Raw genomic sequence first — 26,943 nt, 5'->3', positions numbered from 1 at the left:
TACTTGAAGCCATAGTTGATGATTAGCATATTGAATCGGCGTCATCGACTATCTGGACGGTGCGCATTCTTTGGTGGTTGTTCGTCGGTTAGAGAACGGTTGTTAAAGTCTTTTTTTGTTGTACCTAGAATTTTTGCTATCAATCACAATGTCGGTAAGAATAAATATTAGATATGCTTTATTTAGAAAGTTATAAGTTAGGCCTACATATAAGATAACATTGAATGTGTAAGAGCAGAAACAATAATGGCTCCGAATAATAATGTCCGGGTCTCGGAATGTAATAGATGATTCCCCCACACCTTATGCGGAAGTAAAAAGTACTGTAGCCTAGGCCGAGCTAGCCTAGGCCTAACTTCCACCAGACTACAAATGGTATTTAATGTCGACATATATTGAGGCCATTTTAATGCATGAATGGACACACTGCCTACTCAATAGCTCAAATACTAGAAGATTTTAGTAAATAATTAAAAATATTGGCAACAAAATTGTATGAAACTTGATAGTAAATATTGGTTAACACTTTGACTGCCAAACACGAAGATGTTCGTGTTTCGCGTTTTATTACGAAATCGGGTAGATAGGTTAATTATTGGTATAGGCCCTAGTATAAATATGGACACTATTATATTCGGTCTGGACCGTCAATATTTTACTATTTGAAAGTAACTAATCTGGTTACGAACGACTGTCAAAATGGTACCTGTCGAAATAACATACACCGCGCATCACAGTAGAGCGATGGCTTGGCGCATTGTGTATCGGTTGCGCGCTAGCTATGCCGCCAAAGCATTACAAAGGGTTTGTGGATTGGCATGTTTGTTTGTTATGCACTTGTCAATTGTATGACCCACTATACGACCCCCGGGAGAGGTGCGTCATGGGTGCGTCATTTACAAATAATTACTGACGTCAAAAAACCTAGATGGTACGTCACATCAATGAACAAGGTGTGTCAATGTCCGTCACTTTACTACCCACCATATCATAAACAACATGGTCACAGTGCGTCAAAATGGGTGCGTCATGGTCACCTAAAGGTAAGTCACCTTTTTGACGCATGGGTGCGTCATGGTATTCAAAAGTATGACGCACATAGGACAAATGACGCACCTCTCCCGGGGGTCGTATAGTGGGTCATACAATTGACAAGTGCATTATTTGAATAAAAAATAATGGAGTAATTTTCAATATGAAGTCTTTAATTTTATTATTGTATGTATACCCTAATTGTTTTGGTGTTACACTGTAAGTGACCAAGTTTCGCGCAACAAACTTGTTTGGAGATACAGTATTCAGGGCATCATTTATAAGGCCTAGTCGTAAAACGGTTCCAGACCAACTTTAGGCCTGGTGTTTTTACTATGTGGATTTTGGCGAAACATTGATGTTAGATTTATGATTTATAAAATGTAAAACATTTTTCGATAGCGATAACTTGTTTTTATAGGCCTATCGGTGCCATGTAAGTAACTTTTCGTTGTTTGTTGATCTCACCGGGCGATATTTTCATATTGTGATGTCTTGCACAAAATCGCGAATATCTCTACTTTCTGGCCCGAAACTACGAAAATTTTACTATTACGATTTACATATTGCGATTTGAAAATCGTTCTTGGTACCATTGTAAAGCTAAAATCTTTATGATTATTTTAGTCTAAATGACATATAAATCAAATCACATACAATACATAGTTTCAATCAGCTTACGGTAAATAAAAACATCAAATTGGACTAAAAACGCTGGCGGTGGCAGTTTCTAACTGGAAAAATCTCTGTTAATTAATACATGCTTAAAGTTTTGAAATAAATTTTAAATATGCTACTACAGTACCGGACAGAATTATTGCAGATTTTGAACGCATTCAACGCATTGTTAAAGTGTTGACAACGCGTTGAAACTGCGTTGTCCGTTGGCGTTGAAAGTGTTGAGTTCGTTGAACTGTTTATTCAACCAACACAATGTGTTGCGTTGAGTTTGCGTTGAAATAACGAACAATCGGATTCGTATGGTATTTACAGATTGCCAGTGTGTATTAGTAGTAGTAGTAATAGTATAAAATACAGTATTACAAATATTTAAGAAAACAAACATAATGTGTATTTTTCCGCGGAAACCTAGCTTAATATATTACACTAGGCTAGGCCTACTACTAACGAGTAGGCCCCGTGTGTATATGAGCCGCGTCTGCCATCGCAGTTAAAAGTAGTGGTCATGTCCTCAATTACTGTGTGCCTATATTAACTGGAGTATTAAATACCAAAGTTAAGGCGGCGGTGAATCTTGGAGGCTAGGTCACATCGTAATTAATTATTTCCAAACTAAAAACTTCGCAGTACTGTACTACATTTTTCTCGATTATTTATAAAAACAACGTAGCCTACACCCGCCGCCATGGAAGGCAACAATACACCACCAACATAGCGATCCAGCATGGTCGTCGTCTTTTTCACGCATGCTTTTCGTGACGTGAGGGACGAACTGATCGAAAGGTGAAGAGTTCATTCATTATGAAATAACGCGTAATTAAAAGGGAAAAAATCGTTTAGTTTTTATTATTATCCATAAATATATCATTATCATGTATTATATTATAAATTAATTATTGTGATGCCTAACGTAACCCATGCAGAGAAAAGCGTTAAATATAATAACCAAGAAATAGGAATGACCAATTTGATGACAATAGGCAATGTTAGGCGTTTTCTTTAAAATCAAAACCTGTGCCATACCATATTATTCACGCCAAGGTGTAACCCACAAATATTTGAATAACCAAACAATTCAGAATAAAGAACCACTTTATTCTGATGCAAGACAATATATTATTACAGGCGAGGTTTAGGCGTTTTCTCTTTAACATACTATTGTTTCTTAATATAATTATATTGGCCTCCTCCTGAAACTGTATGAATGGGATGGAGTTGCGAGAATATGCGAGCGAACAGCCAACATTTTAATCAGTTTTACAGTGTGATGCTTTTCAAAACGCGCAACGTTTTCAACGCGTTCAACGCTATGGGATTCAATTGTTTAACGTCGTCAATGAACGGTCAACGGGTTCAACACATTCAACACGCTCTATTGTTAACGTATTCAAAACGCTTGTTGTACTTAAAAATGTAATGTTGTTCGATTTATAAAGATTTAAATTGGTTCATGGGTGTCGGACACGTCAACTTTTTTAGTTCTTTCAAATTACATTACAACAAACAATGGGACAATTATAAAATAAAAACCAAAATAGAGAAACAATATTTTAACTTTATCTCTTGAATCTCGAACAGCTAAAAAATGTAGGCCTAAATAAAATTAATTACTTCGTCGTCATTAACGATCGTTAAATACGTCATAACACACGTGGTGTTTTTCTTGAGGAAACCAGGGTGGCGGCCTCGTGTGTTGATGTCAGTAATTTCCACGTTGTTTGATTTTACGACGTGAGATCGTGTTTTCCCCCGGAAGGCTTACAGTACAGTGTTAACTGTTAGACTTGGCATCGACCTTATTATTCGATGTTTTCCTTCACTAAACACTGGGAAATATCACTGTGTGTTTTATTTGGTAACTGTCCGTTCAATACTTAAAAATATATCTAAGCTTCATATATATTTTATTTATATTAAAATATCTGGTAGTGACTGCCGATAGGTATTTTGCCTGTTGTTGTTACTGATCGTTCAGGCGTGCAATCGGCCAGTCTAGCGCTGCAGCAGCTAGCGTTGAAATAACTAATTGTTTACTTGACATGCTGATAATGACTTTCGTTGAATAAACAACTAAACGTTGAAAGCCGTTCAACGCAACACAAACACAACGCAACGACAACGTGTTGAATGCGTTGGGATTTTTGCAATAATTCTGTCCTGTACTGTATATGTAGTCTTTTCTTGGTCAAAATAGTGTAGCGCTAGGCCGCGTATATGGAGAATATGCGTACCGCTTGTTGGTGTGGTTGTGGACCACAAATAGTAAATGATCCAATTTCTTGAGTCTGACTGCGCGCGCTATTGAGTATGGTGTTTAAAAATCATTAGTTAATGCTTAATTTGTTGTTCAAAACAATCAAAATAAGTACAAAAATGAAGATGATATTGTTGTCTAATTTATTTTTACATTTGAACAATATGTTTGACACATTCCAAACTCAACATTGGTAAAAAAAAAATCCATGCTGTGTAAGTTATTCTGGTTGTGCGTACAATTGGCTGCAGTACTAATAGTATAGAGCGCCGTTTGCCAATATAGCAATTTGACTGTACTGGAACTACTAATAGGCATAGCACTTGCGCATACAGAATATTCAGCCAATTGTACGCACAACCAGAATAACTTGCACAGCATAGATTTTTTTTTAAAGTTTGGAAAATAAGTCACTTTTTGAATTTTCACGAGCATTCGTTCGAATCACCATAACGGAAAACTGCTTCATTGGGATATCTACTTTTATGTTTTTCTCACACAATTATGTTTTGTTTAAAAAAATTAGAATGTATGAGTGTGTCATTTGTCTGTGTGTCATACATTATGAATACCATGATGCACCCCTGCGTCAAAAAGTTACTATTTGTAACCAAGATGACCAAGATGCACACATTTTAAAGAACAATGTACCATGTTGTTCATGATATGGTGGGTGGTAAAGTGACGGACATTGACACACCATTGTTTATTAATTACCGTATATTTCGGTGTATAAGTCGCACCTGTGTATAAGACGCACCCCCTAACTGAGAGTAAAATATCGGTATTTTTTATATCGTCTATGTATAAGACGCACCTTATATTTCATCAAAACAATGTTTTTTTTAAATTGTAATCAATATTATTGTAATAATATATTTTGTTATATCTACAACGACGTCCTTTATTTAGGTTTTTTCTTACCTAGGCTCGGCCGCGCCCAGCCTCAACAAGTTGTTTCTAACTTGTTATTCATGAGTTTCGCACCCGCAACATCGAGTGCATGACCGAGTACAGTGTGTAACACGCACGTGTGTGGGCTAGCCTCGCTCGATCATTTCGAGAGGGCGCACGTTTTCACGGACAATCGTATTCGATTAGTATCTATGTATCCGAGAAGTGTGTACGCTAGGTCCACGCTATAATCACCTGGAGAATATACTAGTCGAATACCGTACAACATGTGGCCGCCAAGAAGGGCTTGCGCTGGGGGTACGGCGGTCGGCGATCGTGCGTACGGCGGTCGGCGATCGTGCGAATAACTATAAATAAATACTATTCCAATCGATCGTAAACGTTTACAAATGAAATTTTATCGGAGCGCTTAAAACAGCTCCATAATAAACAAATCTTTTCATCATATTTAGTATAACATCACGCTAAAATGCCTTGAAAACTAGGCAGAAGCAGGTTGCCGTTACGTTAGTACACTGTAGCTAGGCCTAGCCTACTAAGGCCTAGCCAACGAGGTGACGATATGTACACTCTGTGTGGTGAGGCATTTATGTTCGGTGTATAAGACGCACCCTTAATTTAGAGGTCAAATTTGTGTGTCAAAAGTGCGACTTATACACCGAAATATACGGTATGTGACGTACCATGACGCATCCCTGCATTTATAATTATTATAAATGATGCACCTCTCTCAAGGGTTGTATAGTGGGTCATGCAATTGACAAGTGCATTATATAAAATAGACATACATTTATCACTACTGTATGCAGTATTTAATACAAATTTTGTTCAGGCCATAGGATGACGGGTCAATTTCCTACACTACTAGTAGTACTATTCTAGCAACGTGTGCATGTTGTTGTATCAGGTACAGATACTGTAACCTGGTCCCAAGTGGTTACTTTTAGGCTTTTAATTTTATTTTTATAAATTATAATATTGATACAAAATTATTAGCTAGCAATATACATTTTGTGGAAGAAATATAGAAACCTAGATACTGTTCTAGTTTTTATTACTTTACTGTTACTGTATTTAAATATTCACATTTACTTACCAATTTTTTTTATTTTACAGTCAGGTGTTGCAGTCGAAGAAAGGTTTAAAAAATTAGCTTCCGACAATGTGGCTTTAAAAAAGTATTTGTATATCCTTGCTCGAATAGAAAAGGGTCAATTAGTGTATGTAGACTCTGAAAGAATTTCAACAGCCCCAATTGAAGATGATGATGCAATTTACCAACAGTTTCACAAAGATTGCGAGGAAAAGATAGTTGTACATTCATGCCAAGTTAAAGATGAAACACCCAGGGCAGCGTTTACAAGAATAAAGGAAATCCTCACAGCTGAGCCAGCTGCCTTTATGATTTACAACTGTGTTTTGGATGATGGAAGTAAACGTTCAAAATCTTTCTTGATTAGATGGTAAGCACAATTATAACAAACAAAAAAGAACTGCCATTCAATTCTTTATATAATTTCCCATATTTAAGAAAACAGCACTATCTATCTGTTCAGAATGAAAAAGTGTGAATATATACTGAAATGCTTTATTTGTCCATTCATAATAAAATAACAATAGAAATTGGCAAATATTAGTACGATAAAAAAACAGATAAATATAAAATATAGCACGAATGTGTGATACTTGGGGTACAGCAAAAGAAGCTGTAATGACGTCATAAGACCGGATGTAACGTCACACATTCCAAATACCATCTTCGAGATGTGATATGGCTGCATCCGGTTTAAAATTAAAAAATCCGGCTCTATAGATTTGAGGACATGCCCCTGTAATATATTCATGTCAAATCCCAGCTCAATACTACAACGAATGAGGGAGGAGTAGTACTTTATAAGTCGCACTTTTTACTCAATAGTGTCCGGATGGAAGAGGAAAAGATGAGAGTCCTAGACTCCGGTACCCCGAGTAGAGATATACTCTACCGGTATATCATATTACGTATACAGTATATTTCACCATAAGTTTAAGAAAAATAGGTTTCGCCAGGGCTCGAACCGGGGACCTTCTCAGGTTATTCCCTTCTTAGATAAAGAGAGAATCAATGCACTACCTAAGTAGCTCGTGGTGAATGTCCTCTCGTGGACGGTCTTTAGGCCTAGCCTAGGTAGGCTTAGTTTTGTAGGCCTAGCTGGTAAACAACAGTAAAGTACAGACATTGTATGCTACTGTAGCTATTAATTATAGACCTATCCTGACATTTTCTAGTTGTCGCAGTAATTTTTTTTCTGTTTTTTCCAGAATCCGTAATATGAATTGGGGGAAAATCCTAGTATTTTCGCTGAAAAGTTACAATTCTTCCATTTATTTTGGCCTTCACAATCGATCGAAAGTAGATGAATCACAGAAGAAATCCTAAAATATTCATCTGCGCGCAATACATGTTGGGATTTATAGCGGGTCGCTAAAATGATTAGAATTTACTTATTTTTCACATTTTTAACCAAAGACGAAAAAAGTTATCGCAATAGGACCATATAGTATTTATTTTTACATTACATGTAGTTTGTACCGTTAAATTAGATCTACAAAAATGTAGGGAACAGGACTTTAACCTTGATTTTAATTCTTTATTACAATACTTTGTGTGTTATGTACAATGTTATACGGCCTTGTGGAAGAATCTTTCTGGTGAACGAGTTTTTTTCCGTTGCAAAAATAAAGATTTTATTATTATTATTATTAAATATAGCTTCAAGCTTGTTTTCCACTAGCCTATGTGAATATGGTTTTGCATTGCAAAAAGAGACTGACAAAGGAGTACAAAAATATGTCGATACAATATAGGGAGAAAAAGTGTGACGTCACATTTCCTGGCTGCCGACTGCACTGGGCCAAGCAAAATATTCAACACTACAGTACAGTAGAACCTCCATTTTACGTACGGTACGGGACCGAAAGGCGTACGTAAAACAAAGGATTCGTAAAATCAAGGTTGACCTTAAATTGACCCCAAATACGTAGAGATCGTAGCTATAAAGGCTACCCTGTTTGTCTACTTTACTGAACAGCATGCAGGTTGTCACTAGCTAGGCCTTGCCTAGACTATTCAGGCCAGGCTAGCAGGCCTAGCAAGATGTGAGGCCTAACTAGAAAAGTACAGTACTGTATATACAGGCTGTGAGATGTTTAAATAAAATGTAAAATATCAATGTTCTTGTATTTTCTATCAATAAAAACAGTCGCTGGTTAAATGCACGTGCGTAGCTTGTCTCAAACACACAGCAGAATTCCTAACACACACAGCCACAGCTTTCTTGTTGTTAAATTGCGCCCTCAATGTAAGAAAATGATGACGTCATCGGTTATTTTAAGCGTACGTAAAATCAAGGGAACGTAAAATCAGGGTACGTAAAACACAGGTTCTACTGTACTAACATAGTAAAATAAAGCAAGATGAACAACTCTAAATTATGTAAAAACAAAATTTATCAGGATGTACGAAAAAGCGGTGTTAAATCAATGTATTAGAATAGGACAAGATGGCCGACCAAGCTTTGTTTGGCCCCAGTGCAGTCGGAAGCGTGACGTAATTACTTTTTCTTCCTATAGAGAGCTCTCTCATCTGCAGCACGAATATACAGTGCTCTGGGACCAAAATCAAACTGTGTGTGACTGCACTTTATACTTTTCGTGGTGCCTGTAATTTACACTTCTGCAATTCTAAAAAAAATTGTGTGGTGGTGGAGGCCTAGTCTCAAATTCTATCATACTCAAATCCTGAAATTGGGGAGGATGTTTCGAGTGTACATACTGTATCTGGTGTGTCGTGGCCATTTTCTACATCACAAAGGTTAAAAAAATGTTGTGTTAAAGACATGCTCTAATACTAAAACATGGCATTTTTGTTGTAGGGTTGATGATGACAAGGCAAACATGAGAACCAAGATGGTGTATGCATCATCATCAAGTGGCATAGGAAGTAAATTGCCAAACCTTGCAAGTAATATAATTCAGTGCAACGATGGTTCAGAACTGACTTATGACATATTCAAAGGCTATTGTAAAACTCTTTAGGTGATGTATTTGATAAAGGTACGTACACATTACACTTGAATTAACAAAATAAACACTAGAAAGGTATACAAAAGTAATAGGAGGGAGTATTATTATATGGACTGTGAAATTAAGTAGAAAAACTTCAGTCTTTTTAGACTAATTCTTTTGATCCCACATTTAATTAATGTCTTTATTTTTTGTTGAATCTGCCATTTTAATGTCGCATAAATTAATACTAAATTGTACAATGTAATTGTATTTAAAATAGCCAAATTGTTTGGTTGGATAATGAATTTTGGTTAAATTTAACTATTTATTGATCTTTTTATAAGCAAGATCTGTAAAATGGCTTATTTAAAGTCTGATTTTTATTTATTTTCATTTGTTGTGGGTTTTTTTTTCAACATTATATTTAACATAATATTGATTAATTATTCAGTGTCCTTTTTGTCTTTTAGAATCTAATGGTACATCTTAGAAACCCTTTTATTCACGGACAACAAACTGGACAACTCATGAAAGTACTCCAGAAACATTGCTTATTAATCATAAACATGCTTTATGTAAATACAGTTTGATTCCAAATAGTAAATAGATTTATTATTCAAGCGGTTTATTATCCTTTTTACTTTTTAACAACAAATTAAAAAAAGTTATGTAATAATATTAATGATAGAAATTGTGATAAACACAAAATTGAGCTGGGATTTGTAAATCTATAGTGTACTATCCAGAAAGGTCTTACTTATCTGCTGCCCTCTTGGTGTAATCAAGCATTTTGTTAGCTTTTAGTTAACCACTAAATCAATACAAATCATATTGGCTTAAATTCAATGTATAATTACAAGGTGTAAACAACTCTAAAAATGTCAATGTTTTGATTTTGTGCAGATTCTTGTGAGCGATGTGGCTTGAATAATGTTTTGTTTTATAATTCTTTGCTTCTTTGTCTATAGGCCAAAATAAATTTACAAAGTGAAATAATTTGTTACATAGGAACACTGTATTAACCGATACCAAAAATAGATTTTTTGTTTTGGCATTTCAGTTTAGTTTACTGTAGTAACACAATTAAGACATCTAGTTCTAGTTCATACTATTACTAACTTTTGTTTTGTTAAAATTGTTAACTATTATAACTAACCTGTCTTCCTTTTCCAGTTTTGTTTTTTTTAAATTAAAAGCCTATTGGTAATATAAAAGATTAGTTGTTATATTTCCTAAAATGAATATTAATATATGGGAGAAATAAAATGTATATTGTACTGGTATGGCATATAGTGTGCTTTCCAGATTGTAAATGATTTTGAATCATGAAAAGGATGTACACCATCTTTAATGACAAAATGACAATCACAGTTTGGTGGTGAAACAAGGTTAATATAGGTTGTTCTCCCTTAATGAATCTTAATTTTATCTCTTTAAAAGCTCACATTTGTTATCGAAATATAATCAAGCGTAATACATAGTTGTCTGTTGTTTGTTTTTAGTTGGATCAAACTATTACATACCGTATTTATTTGAATAAATACCACATGCGTTTATTGTTCTGTAGAGGGCGTTTATTCAAGGGAGGTTTATTTACTTGGCCGTAATTAATTAATACTCTACCAAAAACTGATAAAATAAAGTAAAAATTCAAAATGTTTGTTAAATTGTAGAATTCTACAATAGAAATACAATATTGTGTATACGTGCATGTGGCGTTTATTCAAATAAATACGGTATATTATTTTACAAGAAGAAAAAAAACGGCAAATTTAATCAAGTGGATGATGCAACATGAACAGAATTTTGAATGAAAAGAAGACGTCAACACTTGACATGCCACGCCTACTGTTTAAAATATTGTTAAAATGGGAGAGATAAATATGACGTGAAATAGCAATGACAGTCCTTTTTGTACAACATCACGTTTTAGAAATAATTACAGGAGTTACCCGATATTCAGCTATTTCGTTTCGTTTATTTATTTTTGCCACTCACTTATATATATATATATATATATATAATTTACATTTATAGGTCACAGTAAGTTCACTGAACTTTAAGTCGTGACCCCCGTATACCTATAAGTATACGTACTAACATTGCTACAGAGTAGACTAAAATATAAATATGTAATAGTGAAAGTACATAAAATCAAAAATAAAAAAAAAAATTTTAATTATATTAGTTAAGATATGAGCGCTTACTGGCTAAAACCCAGGGTCCCCAGGGCTTAATGGGACCATGAGCAGTGCCCGGAGGAAAAGAACGGGCATTAAAATATGCCGGAAAGGCTAAAAACGTTGGAGACCTCCAGCGTTGAAGGACCTCAGGCCTGTGCGTTATGCCACTGCCGATATTCCGAATCATCACCTGCTAAATTGAGATTACTCCCGATGTTTTGAGTAACCCAACAAATATCACGATATGTATATATTTATAATTTTCTCTACTAGATATTGAAGAGAATAGTAAGTAAAATAATGAGTTGGCATCGCATTTTACGAATAGAAAACTACGGTTTAAAGTTTAGACGTAGCACGTGATGTCATAGATAGACTGCTACACAAGTATGTGCACAACACATAAACTATCCAAAACAATAAAAATGATGTGTGAGTGTTCCCTTAAGATATATAACAGTACCTAATATATAACACCTAAATAAATTCCTGTCATTTGATTGTGGGTCAATTGGCATGCAATAGTATGCACTGTTACAACCGCTAATGTAGAAAACGCCAGCTAATGTCGAAACAACCGTTAATGTAGAACAATCCACCGCTTATGTAGTAAAACCTCCAGCTTATGTAGAAACACCAACAGCTTATGTAGTAAATAAAAATCAACACCAGCTAATGTAGAAACAGTCAACAGCTTATGTAGTAACGAAAATTGCCTCCCAGCTTATGTAGTTACTATCGCCAGCTAATGTAGAAAATGTTATATATTTTACAAAAATGTCTATAATTCATGTGCAAGCATCGATCTTTACTTAGCTATCAGTCTTTCCACCTCTCGTAAGCGACCACCTCTTTTAACGACCACACCTCTCGTAAATGACCACCTCTTTTAAGGGACCACGATCTCTTTCTCTCTATTAAAGGACCGCTTCTCATAATCGACTATCTCCCGTCACAACGACCTCTGGTAAGTGACCACCTCTGTTGAACGTCCACCGTTTCTATTATTAAGGGACCACTGCTTATAATAGACCACCTCTCGTAAGTGATCACCTCTATTGAATGACCACCGTCTCTTTTAAGGGACCATTTATCATAATCGACCACCTCTCGGAAGTGGTCAATGATAAGAAGCGGTCCCTTAACAGAGACACTGGTCGTCGCAATAGAGGTGGTCACTTTCGAGAGGTCATTGTGATGGAAGATGGTCGATTATGAGAAGCAGTCCCTTAATAGAGGTGGTTGTCCTTTATAAGAGGTCGTCACTTACAAGAGGTGGGGTCGTTAAGAGAGGTGGTCCTTTAAAAGAGTCGTCACTGACGATTATGAGAAGCGGTCCTTTAATAGAGAGAAAGAGGTCGTGGTCCCTTAAAAGAGGTGGTCATTTACGAAAGGTGTGGTCCTTAAGAGAGGTGGTCGCTTACGAGAGGTGGTCGGTTATGAGAAGTGGTCCCTTATGAGAGGAGGTAATCCCTTACGAGAGGTGGTCGATTATGAGAAGCGGTCCCTTAACAGAGATGGTTGCCACTACTAAGGAGATGTGTGGTCGTTTTAGAAAGTTGGTTGCTTACGAGAGGTGGAAAGACTGATAGCTAAGTAAAGATCGATGCTTGCACATAAATGAGACATTTTTGTAAAATATATAACATTTTCTACATTAGCTGGCGATAGTAACTACATAAGCTGGGAGGCAATTTTCGTTACTACATAAGCTGTTGACTGTTTCTACATTAGCTGGTGTTGATTTTTATTTACTACATAAGCTGTTGGTGTTTCTACATAAGCTGGAGGTTTTACTACATAAGCGGTGGGTTGTTCTACATTAACGGTTGTTTCGACATTAGCTGGCGTTTTCTACATTAACGATTATAACATGCACTATTAAATGATTGTTTAATAGTACTTTTTTTCGTGTACAAAAAAAAATCTGTTCGTGTTTGGAAAATATTTTTTGTATACTGTTGCTTTTGAAATACAACAGCGCCACCTATTTTGTACTTTTGTCGCAAATGTTATTGTTAATGATATGACTGGTATCGATATGGAAGGACATTTTTGGAGCGATATATATCTAATCTAATTCGTTTTTAGGATTTTGATTAATGGGAACATCTCTACAAGACATTGTTAGAATTAGGCTAGTAGGTGCATTTATATGCATTTATGTTTTATATATTCGTGTAATGGTACAAATAATGGCATTTGGTGAATGATGTAAGGTTATATATCAACTCGGTTGTCGCCTCGTTGATGTATAACCTTCCTCATGCCATTATTTGTACCATCACACTCATCATAAACATTCATTATTTGTATACTATAGCCTACTCCTACAAGAAGATGGAGACTATACAAAGGAACTATCCCAGTTGAGGAAAAAATGGGTTTAAACTGACATGCAAATCCTCAATCTAATCGACATTTTCAATACTATACTGCTTTTTTGCGTATATATTAAAAATGTAAAACTTTTTCCCAAAACTGGCTTTGCACGAGTTAACCCACTTTTACGACGTCTGGATTTACCGTAAGTCTATTGAATGCTGATTGAATGGTTTCCATGACGCGCATGCTTACTTTTATTAGTTTGTTTATCACATCTTTTGAGTCGCGAGTTGGAACATAATACTTTGGTTTGTTTGTAGTAACAATTGTTTCGCTGTACTGTGATAACGGAGTAAATTCGACAAACATCTCGAACATCGTGTGAATATTTTAATGAAATTTAGTGATCGAAATTCAACTAACGCGATTTTGTCAAAAATCCCGACGAGGACGTTACTCGTTAGAAGTAGATAATAGGAGACCTTCACCCTGAGTACTAGCCGCTAGTCAGTGACTTTCTTGGGGCAGATAGTCTAAGAATTATAATAGTCTAGGCCTAATAATTCTACCTCTAAACATGCTCAGCATGCCTCGAACAGTACCTGCTTTTCCTGCTTGTAGTAATCGACTTCAAAAGAAATGGAATGACAGAGCTTATAAACTCCACTTACAAAAGGTAAGTAGGCCTACATGTCCCAACTTTTTATCTTTTGTAATTTGCAAATGAAATTACATGTTTTTTGTATGTTCTTAATGGTAGACTTATCGTTTTGATTTTCGTTTTTTATTTTTATCTTCTTTCTCACACACCATGGAAATTAGTCTAATAATCCATGCTCACAATCCAAGTTTTTTTTATCAATTGATGTGTAAATGCTATAGTTTTAAAAATATTGTACCAATTAATGTTATGCCATTGATTTATTGATATCAATGGACATTTTTAATGAAATCCTTGTATTAAAATATATTTAGACTATTTGACCATTCAATTCTAACCCTGCTTTGAAATGTACATTTGCAAACACATCTGTTTTCTTCATTTGAGTAAGAGGGTAGAGGAATTAGTTCCATCCATGGTTAAAAAGTATTGATTCCAAGATTTGTACTGAAATAAAATAGTTTAATATGTCTTGTATGTATTCAAATGAAATGAATTAAAGATACTGTAGAATATTTATTAATTTTTTCAAGGTATTGTAATATAATGATATACTTTTATAATTAAGAAATTGACCTTTGTATCAGAATTCAAATAAGTTCACAAACTTGACCCAGAAAGTCCAGAGGAGAGTTTGTCCAGATGTTTAATAACCATAATAGAATCCCTAAAGAAAACACGTACTTCCATCGTTAAACCAGGAGAGATTGACACTATTTAAGTACAGATTTGACAGTGTCATCCATCATAGAAATACCTTATTATACCGTTAATCACTTCTAACTAAACACCCCTGGACCAACTTAGGACCAATCGTTACCCTCACAGATGACGTTGTGACATATGCAAATGAACCGAAGCCAATATACCCCCAAGTTTCAGAAGAGCCCAGACACACCTTACAGCCACCTCACGGAGCACACACCTTACAGCCACCTCACGGAGCACACACCTTACAGCCACCTCACGGAGCACACACCTCACAGCCACTTCTTCAGAAGCAGACCTACACACTTCACACCTCACCGACAGCATCACTGATCCTCCGTTCCTTATCTATACTTATAGTTGTATATTGTACTGAAGTATTATACTGAATAAACAATATGTGTTACGACAGTTAAGCGAGTAAGAGTCCTTCATTAGTACCTCAACACAACACTATATTACAGTATATCCCACCCCTCCCCCCCCCCCCACCTCCTGCCTGAAAAAAAAGCAATTATAATTTTGTTTTTCAATATGCCATTATAATGTCACTACATTATAGTTATTCATTTTTTTCTTCTATAGTAATGAATAACTTTATTAAAACTGCTAAATGACATACAGAATATTCAAAGTTTGATTTTTTTTAAATAAATTCTTCATTGTTAATGTTTTTGGGGGACAATACATCTTTATGAAAGCCAAAACACTTAAGAATGCCTCTCTAAAATACGGTCTTGAAATCTCATTAGCTAATCAAACATTCTTTGCCAATATTGTACAAGATAACATTGATTTCATTAATAGTGTTTGACTAAAAGGGATTGTTTTGTATTTCTATGACAACCAGTGGCTCAGATTCGCTAAATCCTAATAATATCTCAGGTATACGTTGTTGATGAGAACGATCTTTTGAAGACACATACTGTAGCCACTCCTTATTAATTGAAATAATATAAAAACAAATTTGGAATTGCTCGAAATAAAAATAATTACTAATATCAACACAGGCAATATTGTATTCATTAGCCAATTTGACATCTATTTAGTATATTGTCATCTCCAATATGGTCTTATTAACAAACTTCATGTTTTATTAAAGTTTTTAAAGATGTATTGTCCCCCTAAAAAAATAATTCTTCTTCTCTTTCAGATATTTCTCCAGTGAAAATAATCTTTTAAAGATGTATTGTCCCCCTGAAAAATAGTTTTTAAATTTTGTTGTTGTTGAATATGCCATTTTAATGTAACATAATAGTTATCCACTTTGACCAAAACTTGGATAAAAAAAAAATGTATTTACCTGAAAAAACTATAATTTAAAGCAAAAAATTGTCAAATTGGCTGCCAGCCAATGGGTTTTTGGTTGAATTTAACCATTTACAGTATTTGTCATTTTATAAGTGAAAACATTATTTTATTTTGTTTTTTTCTACGGAAGTGATTAACTTTATTAAAACTACAAAATAAACTATTCATTATTATTATTAAACTTTGTTTTTCATGTTTTTGGAGGACAGTACAGTACATCTTTAAATTGACAGAGTTGTGATTTTTTAATGAATAAGATTGAATGGTTTAAATTTACTTTCTTTTTTCATTTTAGATGAACCGTATGAAACATGGATTAGACACAAAAAAACCCAAAACATTTTACCACATGCAAATTAATATGAAGAAAATACAGGTAACATATATTAAAAAATTTATATTGTAAAACATGGTTAACCTAAAAAGGGCCATCTCACTGTATTCCATGTTTGTTAACAAATAAAAAAATTTCGGATGTTGGCATTGTCATTTTTGCGAACCTGACCTACAGAGAAGCGAAAGAAACATAAGAAAACCGAACTAGACTTAGATTCTCTTCATATAAGTGTTTGACAGACTTTATCCAAAATGCTGTTATTCTCTTTACTATTATATTATTGCCTTTTATATCAATCAACTTGTATTTCAATTTAGGCCTACTCTACCTATTACTAACTTTTTTAAAAGTTAAATTTATTTTGTTTTAAAAGCTAAAATTCATTTATTTTTAGGCTGAGGAACAAAGACAAGCTGTAATAGATTATGAAAATCGTATTCTGTTAGCAAAACTGACCAATGTGCTTCGGTCAAATGGTCATCTAGACAATTGGAATTGGGATTATGAACCAAAAAGGTAACATAATTTATAAACTTCATTACACTGTATAGTACATACAACACACAGAACAATGAAATGGACATTTTTTTATTCATAATGAGGCGTATTCCATATTTTTATATTGTTATTGTTTTTTTCTTTAATTTCTAGTTTAAATGGCCCATTTATGGAACGAGAACAAGAGAAAATAGCACAACAGAATTCTAAAATACAGAGACGATTAAACAATGTTAATGGCGTCTATGATTCAGATAAATGGGTATATGACCTTTTTTATTTTACACTTTAAGCTTGGTTTCCACTAGGAACGCAATGCCGTAACGTATCAATGCGAAGTGCTGTAAAAACATACTTGCATGTCACAAATGGCAAATGAACATCATTTTCTGCTTTGTGTATGTTGTAAAAGTGATGACTCAACATGTCATAAGAGGGGATGCAAGATTGATAGAAGAAGATTTTCTTATGTTGCCTAGTCAGTTGTGTTGTGATAGAATTTTTTTTCTAGTGGTGAACAAGCTTAATAAGTTTGAAAGGTATATTCAACTTGTTTTGTAAACTTGAGTTATTTAAACTTTTGATTATCATAGGAGGATGAGTATCTGATGCATGAGTATTACCTATCGCAAAAAACACAAGAAACAAAATCGTATGAGATAGATACTAGAGGTTTTGAAGGTCTGAAGATTTCAAATGAAGATGACACTGGGGATAAACAAGAGGAAGAAGTGGTAGGTTGAAATTAATAATTATTTGAATAACTGTTTTTAATTAACTAATAAGGTTGTCATGCCTAAACGGGAGAGATTATTATTTTATTACTACACAAGAAGAAGAAAAGTGAATTGAAGACATAAACTACAAGGGTTCGAGGCTCACTCGCTCCATGGTTCCGGTGGTAGAACGAGTCTTCTCAGATAAGGACACTAAATCGTGTACACACAGCTCACTTTAAAAAACCTAGTATATCTTTTCAGACGAGTAGGGTGTTACCCCGGTGTACTAGTCCACACAAAACACGGCCACTGTCACAAACAGCCACTGTCACACACAGCCACTGTTTACCACCTGTTGATCCCGATCCTTCACTAACAGTAAGTTAGTGAGAAGTTCAATAAATAAATAAAAACATGTAATAATTCAGTTATAATAGGGTTCACCTTGGTTCTACAGGTTGTCCAGTGCATCCATCAGGTTTAGTGACACTAGAAGCCAATGGCCTTGGTTAGCTATTAAGGTGTTATTTAAACAATGAATAGCATACCTTTAAACGTATTATTTATTTCCATAGCAACAAGAAAGTATTAAACCTTCTCCAGAAAAAAGAATGTTAAAGAAACAGCCAACAAAACTACCAACCATTGGTAACCTTAGAAAAAAGGAACAGGAGAAAAAAAAGGTAAATTTAATTTAGGAAAGGAGTACAAATTGTTGGCTATATTAAAAATTTCAGTTTATTATCATTAAATTTGAATATTATATTATATGTATTGTTTTAATTTCAGAAAAAGGAATTTAGTAAACCAAAAGAATATGATGATGGTGAAGATTCCACTAAATTATTTAGGGTAATAAAGGGTCTAGGTATGTGAATTCATGTTTATATACAAAATGTTTGCTGTTGGATTTGTTTAAACATACTTAATGCAAAGCAACATATCCACTATGTATTACAGTACATATGTATTTGTAAAACCTCTACAATGATTTTCTATTACCAATTTATGGGGATGCATATTACATTGCAAGTGAATTTATGTTTTAGACGTCGTTGAAATATTTATTTCAATTTGTTTATCTTTCATTTTTCAAGGGCAAACACAGAAAAACCTGATAGAGGCACTGGTTCGTCGGACATATGCACAGCGCCACCAAACAAAAGTCAAGTTCCAAGCTCAGTACAAACTAGTAAGTATCAAGAAATTGAATATTTTTAATGATCATAAGACATTTTTTATGCCACTGTACGTCATCACTTTTACAATCAAGCATGATCATGTAAAGTTGCAGAATATATTCTGATGCTTTATGGAACTTGTCAATTAAGCCAATATGGTCATAATAGCACGTTAGAAAAAAAAATGATTTGTAGGCTTATAATATGGACATTATAAGTGTATAATTGTTATCTTTTAGGACCTTGAAACTGAATTAAGAACGAAGTTAGGCGAAGATTATGATGCAATTTTTGATGCGTTACTTAAAGAACGACAGACGTATGATGCTTTGTGCCTAAATCATGCCTTATTGGTAAGTTTTCTGTACATGTTTAAACACAAAAGTTGTGTTTAACTACACCCATTCCATAAACTGAAAAAACTTGCAAAAGACATTTTTTATATAACAAGAAATTACCAGTATTACAATTCTTAATTTGTTGATTTGTTGTAAAATGGGGAATGCTGAGGAAAACAACATAGTCTATTTTAAATGTTTACTACATTCTAAAAATGCTCATTTTATCCTCAGACCCATTCTTATACAACTATGGTTGAAATCTTATGTACACGAAATAATAAGGTAGGTACAGATTTTCTTTTGATTGATAATAAAAAGTAATCATGGTAATGAAACAGAAACTTTACTGTAATAATCTGAGACTATAGTTACTTTTGTATATTGTGTATTCTCCAGCTGTCTATGCATTGTGTGTGACAAAACAATTGTGTATATAATAATAATCATATTAAGGGGACACCTTTGGGACACAACCAAGGGACATTCCCTGAATAGGAGTTAAGTAGTGTACAGTGTTTCTTTTTTTGTATATTTCCCCCTTGTTCATTTCACAGTAACGTATTCACTTCCCAGAATAGGGTGAGATTCTATATATGCAGTTAGTTGTTTAATGTGTTCACCTATCAAGTTTATTCAATTCAATTCATTACATTGTTTATACTTCTACATGTACCTACAGGCCATCAGCCTCATTAAGGATGCCTACAAAATGGAATTTGATCAAACTATTGAGGATGGCATTAAAGACAATTTTAGTGGAGATTCAATGAAGATGATGCTAGCTTTAGCCAAGGTAAACCACTTGGTGTACTAAAAAGTATTTGCTTATTGTTTCTTCAAATTGGTAAACATTTTTTAAACAAAATTGAAACTGCATGTGAAATGTTTATATTTGAAATTCCAAGAAGAAGTGATTCATTGTTACCCCATAGGCCATGCAATAAAAATAAGTTAACTGGACTATCTGGATACTCTTTTGAGCAATCGTTGAGAAACACCAGTTATTCTCTTTGATCATGGGGATGGATGATTATGTTATAATATCTTCTAGGCCTATATGTTTTGCATTCTTTTATTCACAGGGAGCAAGGAGAGAGACAGGGTCAGTGGACGAAGAGGAAGTGGAGAGTGATGTGGATTACCTTATAGATGCTGGAGACAGCCGCTGGAATGTGGAAGGACAGCTGCTTAATTTAATGGAAAATAAAAGCTTTGAACACATTGGTAGTGTTTTCCAGAGATACACACAGGTAAGAACAAGGTTTTAAAATACAACTTTGAGATTCAATACTATACAGATATTGACTGCTTAGAGGTTAAATATAAGATTTGACATCCCTGAGGGAATGATATTAAGTTCGAGGGAATATATATTTCCCGAGAACTTAATATCATTCCCGAGGGGATGTCAAATCTTATATTTAACCGATATAAAAGGCAATATCTGTTATATTATATAGCCAAGAACAAGTCTGCTGGGTTGGGTGAAGCTAGGCTAGGCCTCCTATCCTAGTATTTGTATTGTATTTAAACAAGCCTGCCTAGACACCTTACCTTGCGAAGAATAATATACAGATAATTACTAATTAATGATTCCTTGGCAATAAAATATTCACTTAGGCCTAGGTCGTTTAAATTAACAGAAGAATTTCCATCAATAAGCCTATTAAAAATAATAATATTATAATCAGGTAGGCCGAATAAACAATTCGTCTTCTTCTCGATCTTCGAGGAGCCGAATCACCGGATGTTCAGCGCGTACTAGTTACTAGGTTACTACCGTGAGTATTGACCAATCACAAACGGTGTTTCATCACATTTAGGGTGGACTTATAACAAATGAGGGCGCTATGTATGCATAGTTTAAATAGTTTAGATGATTAATTTCTTCAAGCAACTTCCGTGGCGCAGCGGTTGAAGCGTTGTCTTGCGATGGAGTGACAATTCCACCCGAGTTCAAGATCGAGTAGATGACTTTTGTTTATTTATCGGCAACGCTAGTGTTGGCACACGAAAATTACACAGTCAATATCATCGTACTCGAGAATCTATATGTTTAATGACAGGGGACACGATAATTACGCGAAAATTACACAGTCAATATCATCGTTCTCGAGGATATATACGATTTACGATCCTCGCAGCGGTAATCATGTGATGCAGTTTCAACCAATCACATTAGCGTATTTACATAGGCTATGTAATATTGTTTTATATTACATAGCCTATGTAAATATTTAACCTCTAAGCAGTCAATATCTGTTTTATATTATCCACAGAAGAACTTGAAATTAATGTTTATTTTAATGTTTGATTTAGAAATCTGGACAAAATCTTAAGCGTGAACTACAGAATGTTCTAGCAGCTGATATGAAAGTTATGATGTTAACATTAGGTAAGATGATTATACAAATAATAAAAGTTCAGGAGTTAAATATGGAGAATATACTTTATGAGTTGAAAGATTCAGTCAATCTTTTAACTTATGAAATATCTTCACCATTCAACAAATACAATTTAAAGAAACTGTTTTTATTATTATATTATTATAAAATTAAATAACTTTTATCTAGGTTAGGTGGGAGACGAGGACATATAAGTGTGTTTCGAATTTAGGATGCAGAGTAGTAAATATTTCAGTAAATTGACAGATGATATACAGTGATAGACAAACCATTCGCCAGTGTATTAGGATTTCTAATAATTGTTGTTATTTCATTCAACCTTTTTTTTTTTCGGAATCTCTGGTCCATAGAAAGTAAACATTACATATAAATGAAATAAAATAAACAAGACTAATTACTGCTACTCATCTCAGGATGGCATTCCTCCTGGAGAGCATCTTCAACTTAACTAACTTGATCTTATTTATTCCAGTGAAATGTTTTGATAACTGTGTCCAGTATTTTGTGGATGTTCTACACAGCAGTTTGAAGAAAGGTGATAATTTGACTGTCTTGAGAATTATCACAACAAGAGCAGAGGTAATTGGAATGACTATTACACCCAGAAGATGATTTCTGCACTTCCGAATAGCATATTGAGATTTTCTTTATTCACCTTTTATTTTATTATTTATTTATTGTATTTATTCAATTTCTGTCATATACATTACAAAGAAGACAAAACAATTATAAAAGGCAAGGAAAGACCAAACAGGTGCTAAACACCTATGCTAGTTGGTCAACCCAGAACAGAGCACAGAAAGAAAAAAATTAATAAATAATTACGTTCTACAATTAAAGCATCTACAAGAAAGCGCCCAACTACACACATTTTCACATTTTATTAATTTTTTTTTTTATGGGATCAATAGCATGAAATCATTTTGCCTTATAATGCCACAGGCAAAATGCATGTATGCAAAATTATTTCATATTATGTTTTTTTTTACATAATTGTTTAAATTTCACTTAAAAAAAATATGAATTTAATTTTATTATTTCATTTAGATTGATCTTGTGTTAATTCGACGTGAATATAAGCGAAGGTACGGGGTTTTGCTTGAAGATGACGTTGACAGAAAGTGTACTGGTCGTTTGAAAAAGATGCTTGTTCACATGATCAGTGTTCATGCTCCAGCGATTACCACCACGGTACGGTTCTATTGATTTTGAATATTCTCCATCTTGATATTTACATTAATTAAAAGTTTTTTATTGCCATAACATTATAGCCATAACAATAGATCATAAACACAGGCACATGCTTACATACCAACCTGTGTTGTGATAGCTTCCTTGACTAACCCCTTTCTGGTAATTTTGGTAATATGACAATTGAGCAGATGTTTTTAGAAGGATTTGAGATTTGTATCATGTTCGGAATTTACATTCTATAACAAGGTAGATACTGCCCTCTAAAATTTGTATGATATCACTTTCATTGTTCGTGTCTTTGGCTCTAACCTTATTTTCCAAAACAGTGCTCGTATCATTTTGCGTAACTGTACCCTTTATCATTTTCAAATATACATAGTTTTATAATTTGTAAAAAATAGTTTTGTTTTATTTCTCATAATTTTGTGTCTTTCAGAATGAAACTCATAATACAAAAACAAAATCTGTTCGCTTACCTAAATTTCGACCCCCACCAAAAATGAAGCCTCTTCACAAACCCACTCAGAAAAAGACAGTCCGAATAGCTTCAGCAAATCCTCTTCTTTCAACGTCGCCAAGGAGGTCACCACGACGGAGTGTCAACGACAAGAAGTGATGTTACCGAAGATTCACTCTTCTTTCTTCACAAAGGTTGTGTGTTAAATACTTCCATTTCAGAAACATTCTGGAATGTTGTATGAACTTATACATCGCATTACATGGTTGTGATATAATAGGCACAAGGTTGTAGGAAGGTTTGGCCGTAGAGAGATGCACATCTTAACGGTAGAACTATATGGTAGAAAATTATATATATGTATTAGTGTAGGGCTAGAAATCATGTGGTCATTTGTTTTTTAAACTGTTGATAGGGGTGAATTTTGGTTTTGAGGTCAGAGCCAGAGGTCAAGCTTTTCTGCCTTAGAGGTTGACTTCCATTAGACTATGAAGCAGTGATAATTCCACTGACACACAGTTAACATTTTTATGGAAAAAATGTTGAACATTTGAATATATTATGTACAACTCTCAGCTGCAAGACAGCTTAAAATTAAGTTGTCCATCCAAAATGAATTTTGATTGTTTGTAAAGATCAATTAATGTTGATACATCTCAATGCAAAATGGAATTGAGTTAGTCATCATGTCAAAATTATTGTACTGCAGAAACAACTATACTGTAAAAAAAGATGTTATGTATATAATTTCTTTCAAAGATGCGGTCACTCCCAAACTCGCTGAATAATTAAAAATTAAGCAAAAAGTAGAATAATTTTGACATGGTCTTTTAATATTTGAGAACAGTAGTAGTTAGTTGCCAGTCTTCATATATCGGTGCTTTCTGTTTGATAATCTTAGTTGTAGGTATTTTGTAGCAGATATTTATTTATAATATTCATTTTGTATGGATTCTTTACTTGTTATATTTTTTATATAGTAGCTTTATACACTCAGTAAGTTCCTTCAATGTACAAAATAATGGTGAAGTCTTAAACAAGAGTGTAAACAAAGATTATTGAAAAAAACGATTTATTAAATGTTTCAACATGTTGATTTGGAACTCTTTAAAAACTGTTTTACATTTGTACTATATTTAGAGTCACAATATCAAAGTATAAAACTACTACTTATTCGCTTAAACTACTACTAATTAGCGTCAACTACTACTAATTCGCGTCAACTACTACTACTAATTCGCGTCAACTATTACTAATTCGCGTCAACTATTACTTTTAACAATTTCATACTCAATACAATACTAGATTCAATTCATGAATTATTTGTATTCCAATGTGTAACAAAATTATATCAGAAATCTGTCTTCTTCTCTATTCAGGTATATCCAGTGGTAAGTTTGGATTAAAAGTTTACACGTGTATTTTAAGGATTAAAATCTACTGTACTACAAGTATTTACTACATAGAAAAACTAAAAGGTCCTCATTTTTTAGGGAATTTCTTCATGATGTCACAGTACTGACCAATAATATGTGGCTCGAGTAATTCTATGTCGACGTCATTGTAGTCCTGTCTCACTCTATAGCGAACTGCATTGGTATCACGGTTATTGTACGTAAACCCGAATATTTTTCCATAGTGGTGGATTGCATTGTTATCGTTGTCATTGTTATCATCAGCAACAATTTCTGGAGGATCGATGCCGATTTGATCAGCGTTGTAGGAATTCTTGATCAACTCCTTGCCCGCTTTCTCATCCAAATTACGGATTTTTATCTTGATATCTTTGGCAATGAGGAGGCCCGTCGGATAAAGAGGGAATTTGTACAGATCTTCTTTGTTGTTGTTTGTTTTCTTTTTTAATTCGTTAATCAGGTCGTCTTTGTAGCCAGGTGATACCAATGTGTTGTCATTCTAAATCAGAAAATAAAAACATAAATATAATTTTTTAAGTTACATGAAAAAACCCGTAAAACCACAGTAAACAAATATTAAGGGACATTCTCAGGACCCACACAAAGTTTCCCTTTAAAAGATCAATTTTTTTTGTCAAGAAATTCTCCTGCCTGATATTAAAATAGACTTCAGAATTTACAAGATACAATAGCTAAAATAACGATAAGTAGTTCAGACTAAAATGGCTTTAAGTGTTGAGATATAGGCCTACGTTCCATTCTTTTCTTAACATGCTGATAAAAAAAAACTTGAAAAATTCAAGAGAAATATATTAACGGCAACTTACAAATTTGATGTTATCGTTCTTAAATATTTCTTCGTTAAACCAAGGCCTATAGATACCAACACCTCTGTAATGCATTCTGATTTCATATTCTAGATTCTCATTTCTCCGAACAATCACATCAAGTACGTTATGAGGACTATCGATATTGAATACTGCTGGTTTGAATTCCGCAACTCTTCCAATTTCGTTGTTAATATTTCTCAGCTCAATTTGGGAATTGAAGTAGAAGGTTTCCCATTCCTCCTCAGGGAAGTCATGATTATTTAACAAATCATTGTCCGTTTCTAACTCAATTATCTTTTCATTTTCGTAATCCTCTTCATACTTGGTTATTTTATCTCCAATCTTTATGATAAGATTATCAACCGCCGTTTTGATACTGATGGCGTTCTTTAGAATTAGTTTGTATTCATCGAGTTGTGTCTGATTTTCTTCCCACTTGATTGTATCGTTCTTCTGTTTTTCAGCGAGTGCATCGACGCTTAAGCAATTCATATTTAATTCATTGCAATCGTCAAGCTGCTTTATCAACTCAGCAACCTGTATTACTAGTGCATCTTCTTGAGCCTTCACAGTCGCTTCGTCTGTATTTATATTGTCTTGCGCTTCGATTGCGTCTGATGCGTGAGCGTTGGCGATAGCCTGTAGTACGATTGAATATTCTTTCAGATCAACAATCATGTTTAGATATTGAGAAGAAGTTGGTGTCGGAGCATGTCTGTAAACAAATCATAACATTAAAAATAATTGTTTGTGGGATTTGCTAGTTAATGTAGGCCTACCAGTGATTAGAGTACCGAGAATCGGTTGCAAAATCAATGGAATAAAATATCAGGCATGATAGAGAATATACTTGTCTTAAAAACAAAACTTACATTTGATCATAAAGATGGTCGTTCCAATTTGTTGGGGAATATTCAACATCATATTTAATCTCATCTTTGATTATGTTCTTTAAGCTCAATGCGTTTTCGTTTTTGTAAATAGCGGCCTCGTATTCATTCTTTGCATCGTCTATCTCTAGTATAGAAATTTCATCAACGTCATCAATGATCTCCAGCGCTTCACTTATGATCTTCTTGTAGCCTTTAATTACCCAATCTTGTAGAGCAGATTTTTCGTTATCTTTTAATTTTCTATAATTGTACTTGTACCAATTTCGATATTCCATTGAATTCAGTGTATTTTTCTTTTCATATATCTCTTTCTCCTTGGTTTCTTTGGCATTGAAGTAAATTGATCGAAAATGGCGATAAACTTCCAATTTTGTTACGTCTTCATTACTTGTACGTCCAATCACCGAACCAGAAACGCGTTCGTTAGTCAAAGTCTCCGCTTCGTTGTAACTATTCTGTTCAATGTTATTTAACTTTGGTTTTTCAACGATCATTTTGTCGAGTATATTTTTGTAAACTTGTGCAACGCCATTCTTTTGGATTATATGTCCATTTT

General features: G+C 34.0%; 2 protein-coding genes across 2 annotated transcripts; both read left to right on the top strand.

Annotated features, from left to right (window-relative positions):
• Positions 1-42: 42 nt before the first annotated feature.
• Positions 43-10,405, top strand: LOC140060649 (uncharacterized). Its single transcript, XM_072106948.1, has 4 exons — positions 43-154; positions 5,999-6,345; positions 8,797-8,977; positions 9,400-10,405. The coding sequence occupies exons 1-3, from the start codon at positions 149-151 to the stop codon at positions 8,957-8,959; spliced, it is 516 nt and encodes a 171-aa protein (XP_071963049.1). The 5' UTR covers positions 43-148; the 3' UTR covers positions 8,960-8,977; positions 9,400-10,405.
• A 3,242-nt stretch (positions 10,406-13,647) lies between these two features.
• Positions 13,648-24,480, top strand: LOC140060214 (annexin A13-like). Its single transcript, XM_072106335.1, has 16 exons — positions 13,648-14,113; positions 16,413-16,493; positions 16,849-16,970; positions 17,106-17,214; positions 17,546-17,686; positions 18,247-18,354; positions 18,461-18,539; positions 18,769-18,863; positions 19,092-19,205; positions 19,425-19,475; positions 19,873-19,986; positions 20,276-20,443; positions 21,513-21,588; positions 22,071-22,177; positions 22,646-22,789; positions 23,229-24,480. The coding sequence occupies exons 1-16, from the start codon at positions 14,015-14,017 to the stop codon at positions 23,406-23,408; spliced, it is 1,788 nt and encodes a 595-aa protein (XP_071962436.1). The 5' UTR covers positions 13,648-14,014; the 3' UTR covers positions 23,409-24,480.
• The last annotated feature ends 2,463 nt before the right edge of the window (positions 24,481-26,943 follow it).

The sequence above is a fragment of the Antedon mediterranea genome, chromosome 10 (assembly GCF_964355755.1).
Source record: "Antedon mediterranea chromosome 10, ecAntMedi1.1, whole genome shotgun sequence".
Taxonomy (NCBI): domain Eukaryota; kingdom Metazoa; phylum Echinodermata; class Crinoidea; order Comatulida; family Antedonidae; genus Antedon; species Antedon mediterranea.
Note: the sequence above shows the minus strand (reverse complement) of the source record. Positions and strands in the feature narration are given on the sequence as shown.

Bases quoted from the DNA above. Each gene is read 5' to 3' on its own strand.
- LOC140060649 (XM_072106948.1), top strand. The intron at 6,346-8,796 runs GTAAGCACAATT...TTTTTGTTGTAG, and splicing joins AAATCTTTCTTGATTAGATG to GGTTGATGATGACAAGGCAA.
- LOC140060214 (XM_072106335.1), top strand. From the start codon at position 14,015: ATGCTCAGCATGCCTCGAACAGTACCTGCTTTTCCTGCTTGTAGTAAT. The intron at 18,355-18,460 runs GTAAATTTAATT...TTTTAATTTCAG, and splicing joins AGGAACAGGAGAAAAAAAAG to AAAAAGGAATTTAGTAAACC. The intron at 19,987-20,275 runs GTAAACCACTTG...TTTTATTCACAG, and splicing joins TGATGCTAGCTTTAGCCAAG to GGAGCAAGGAGAGAGACAGG.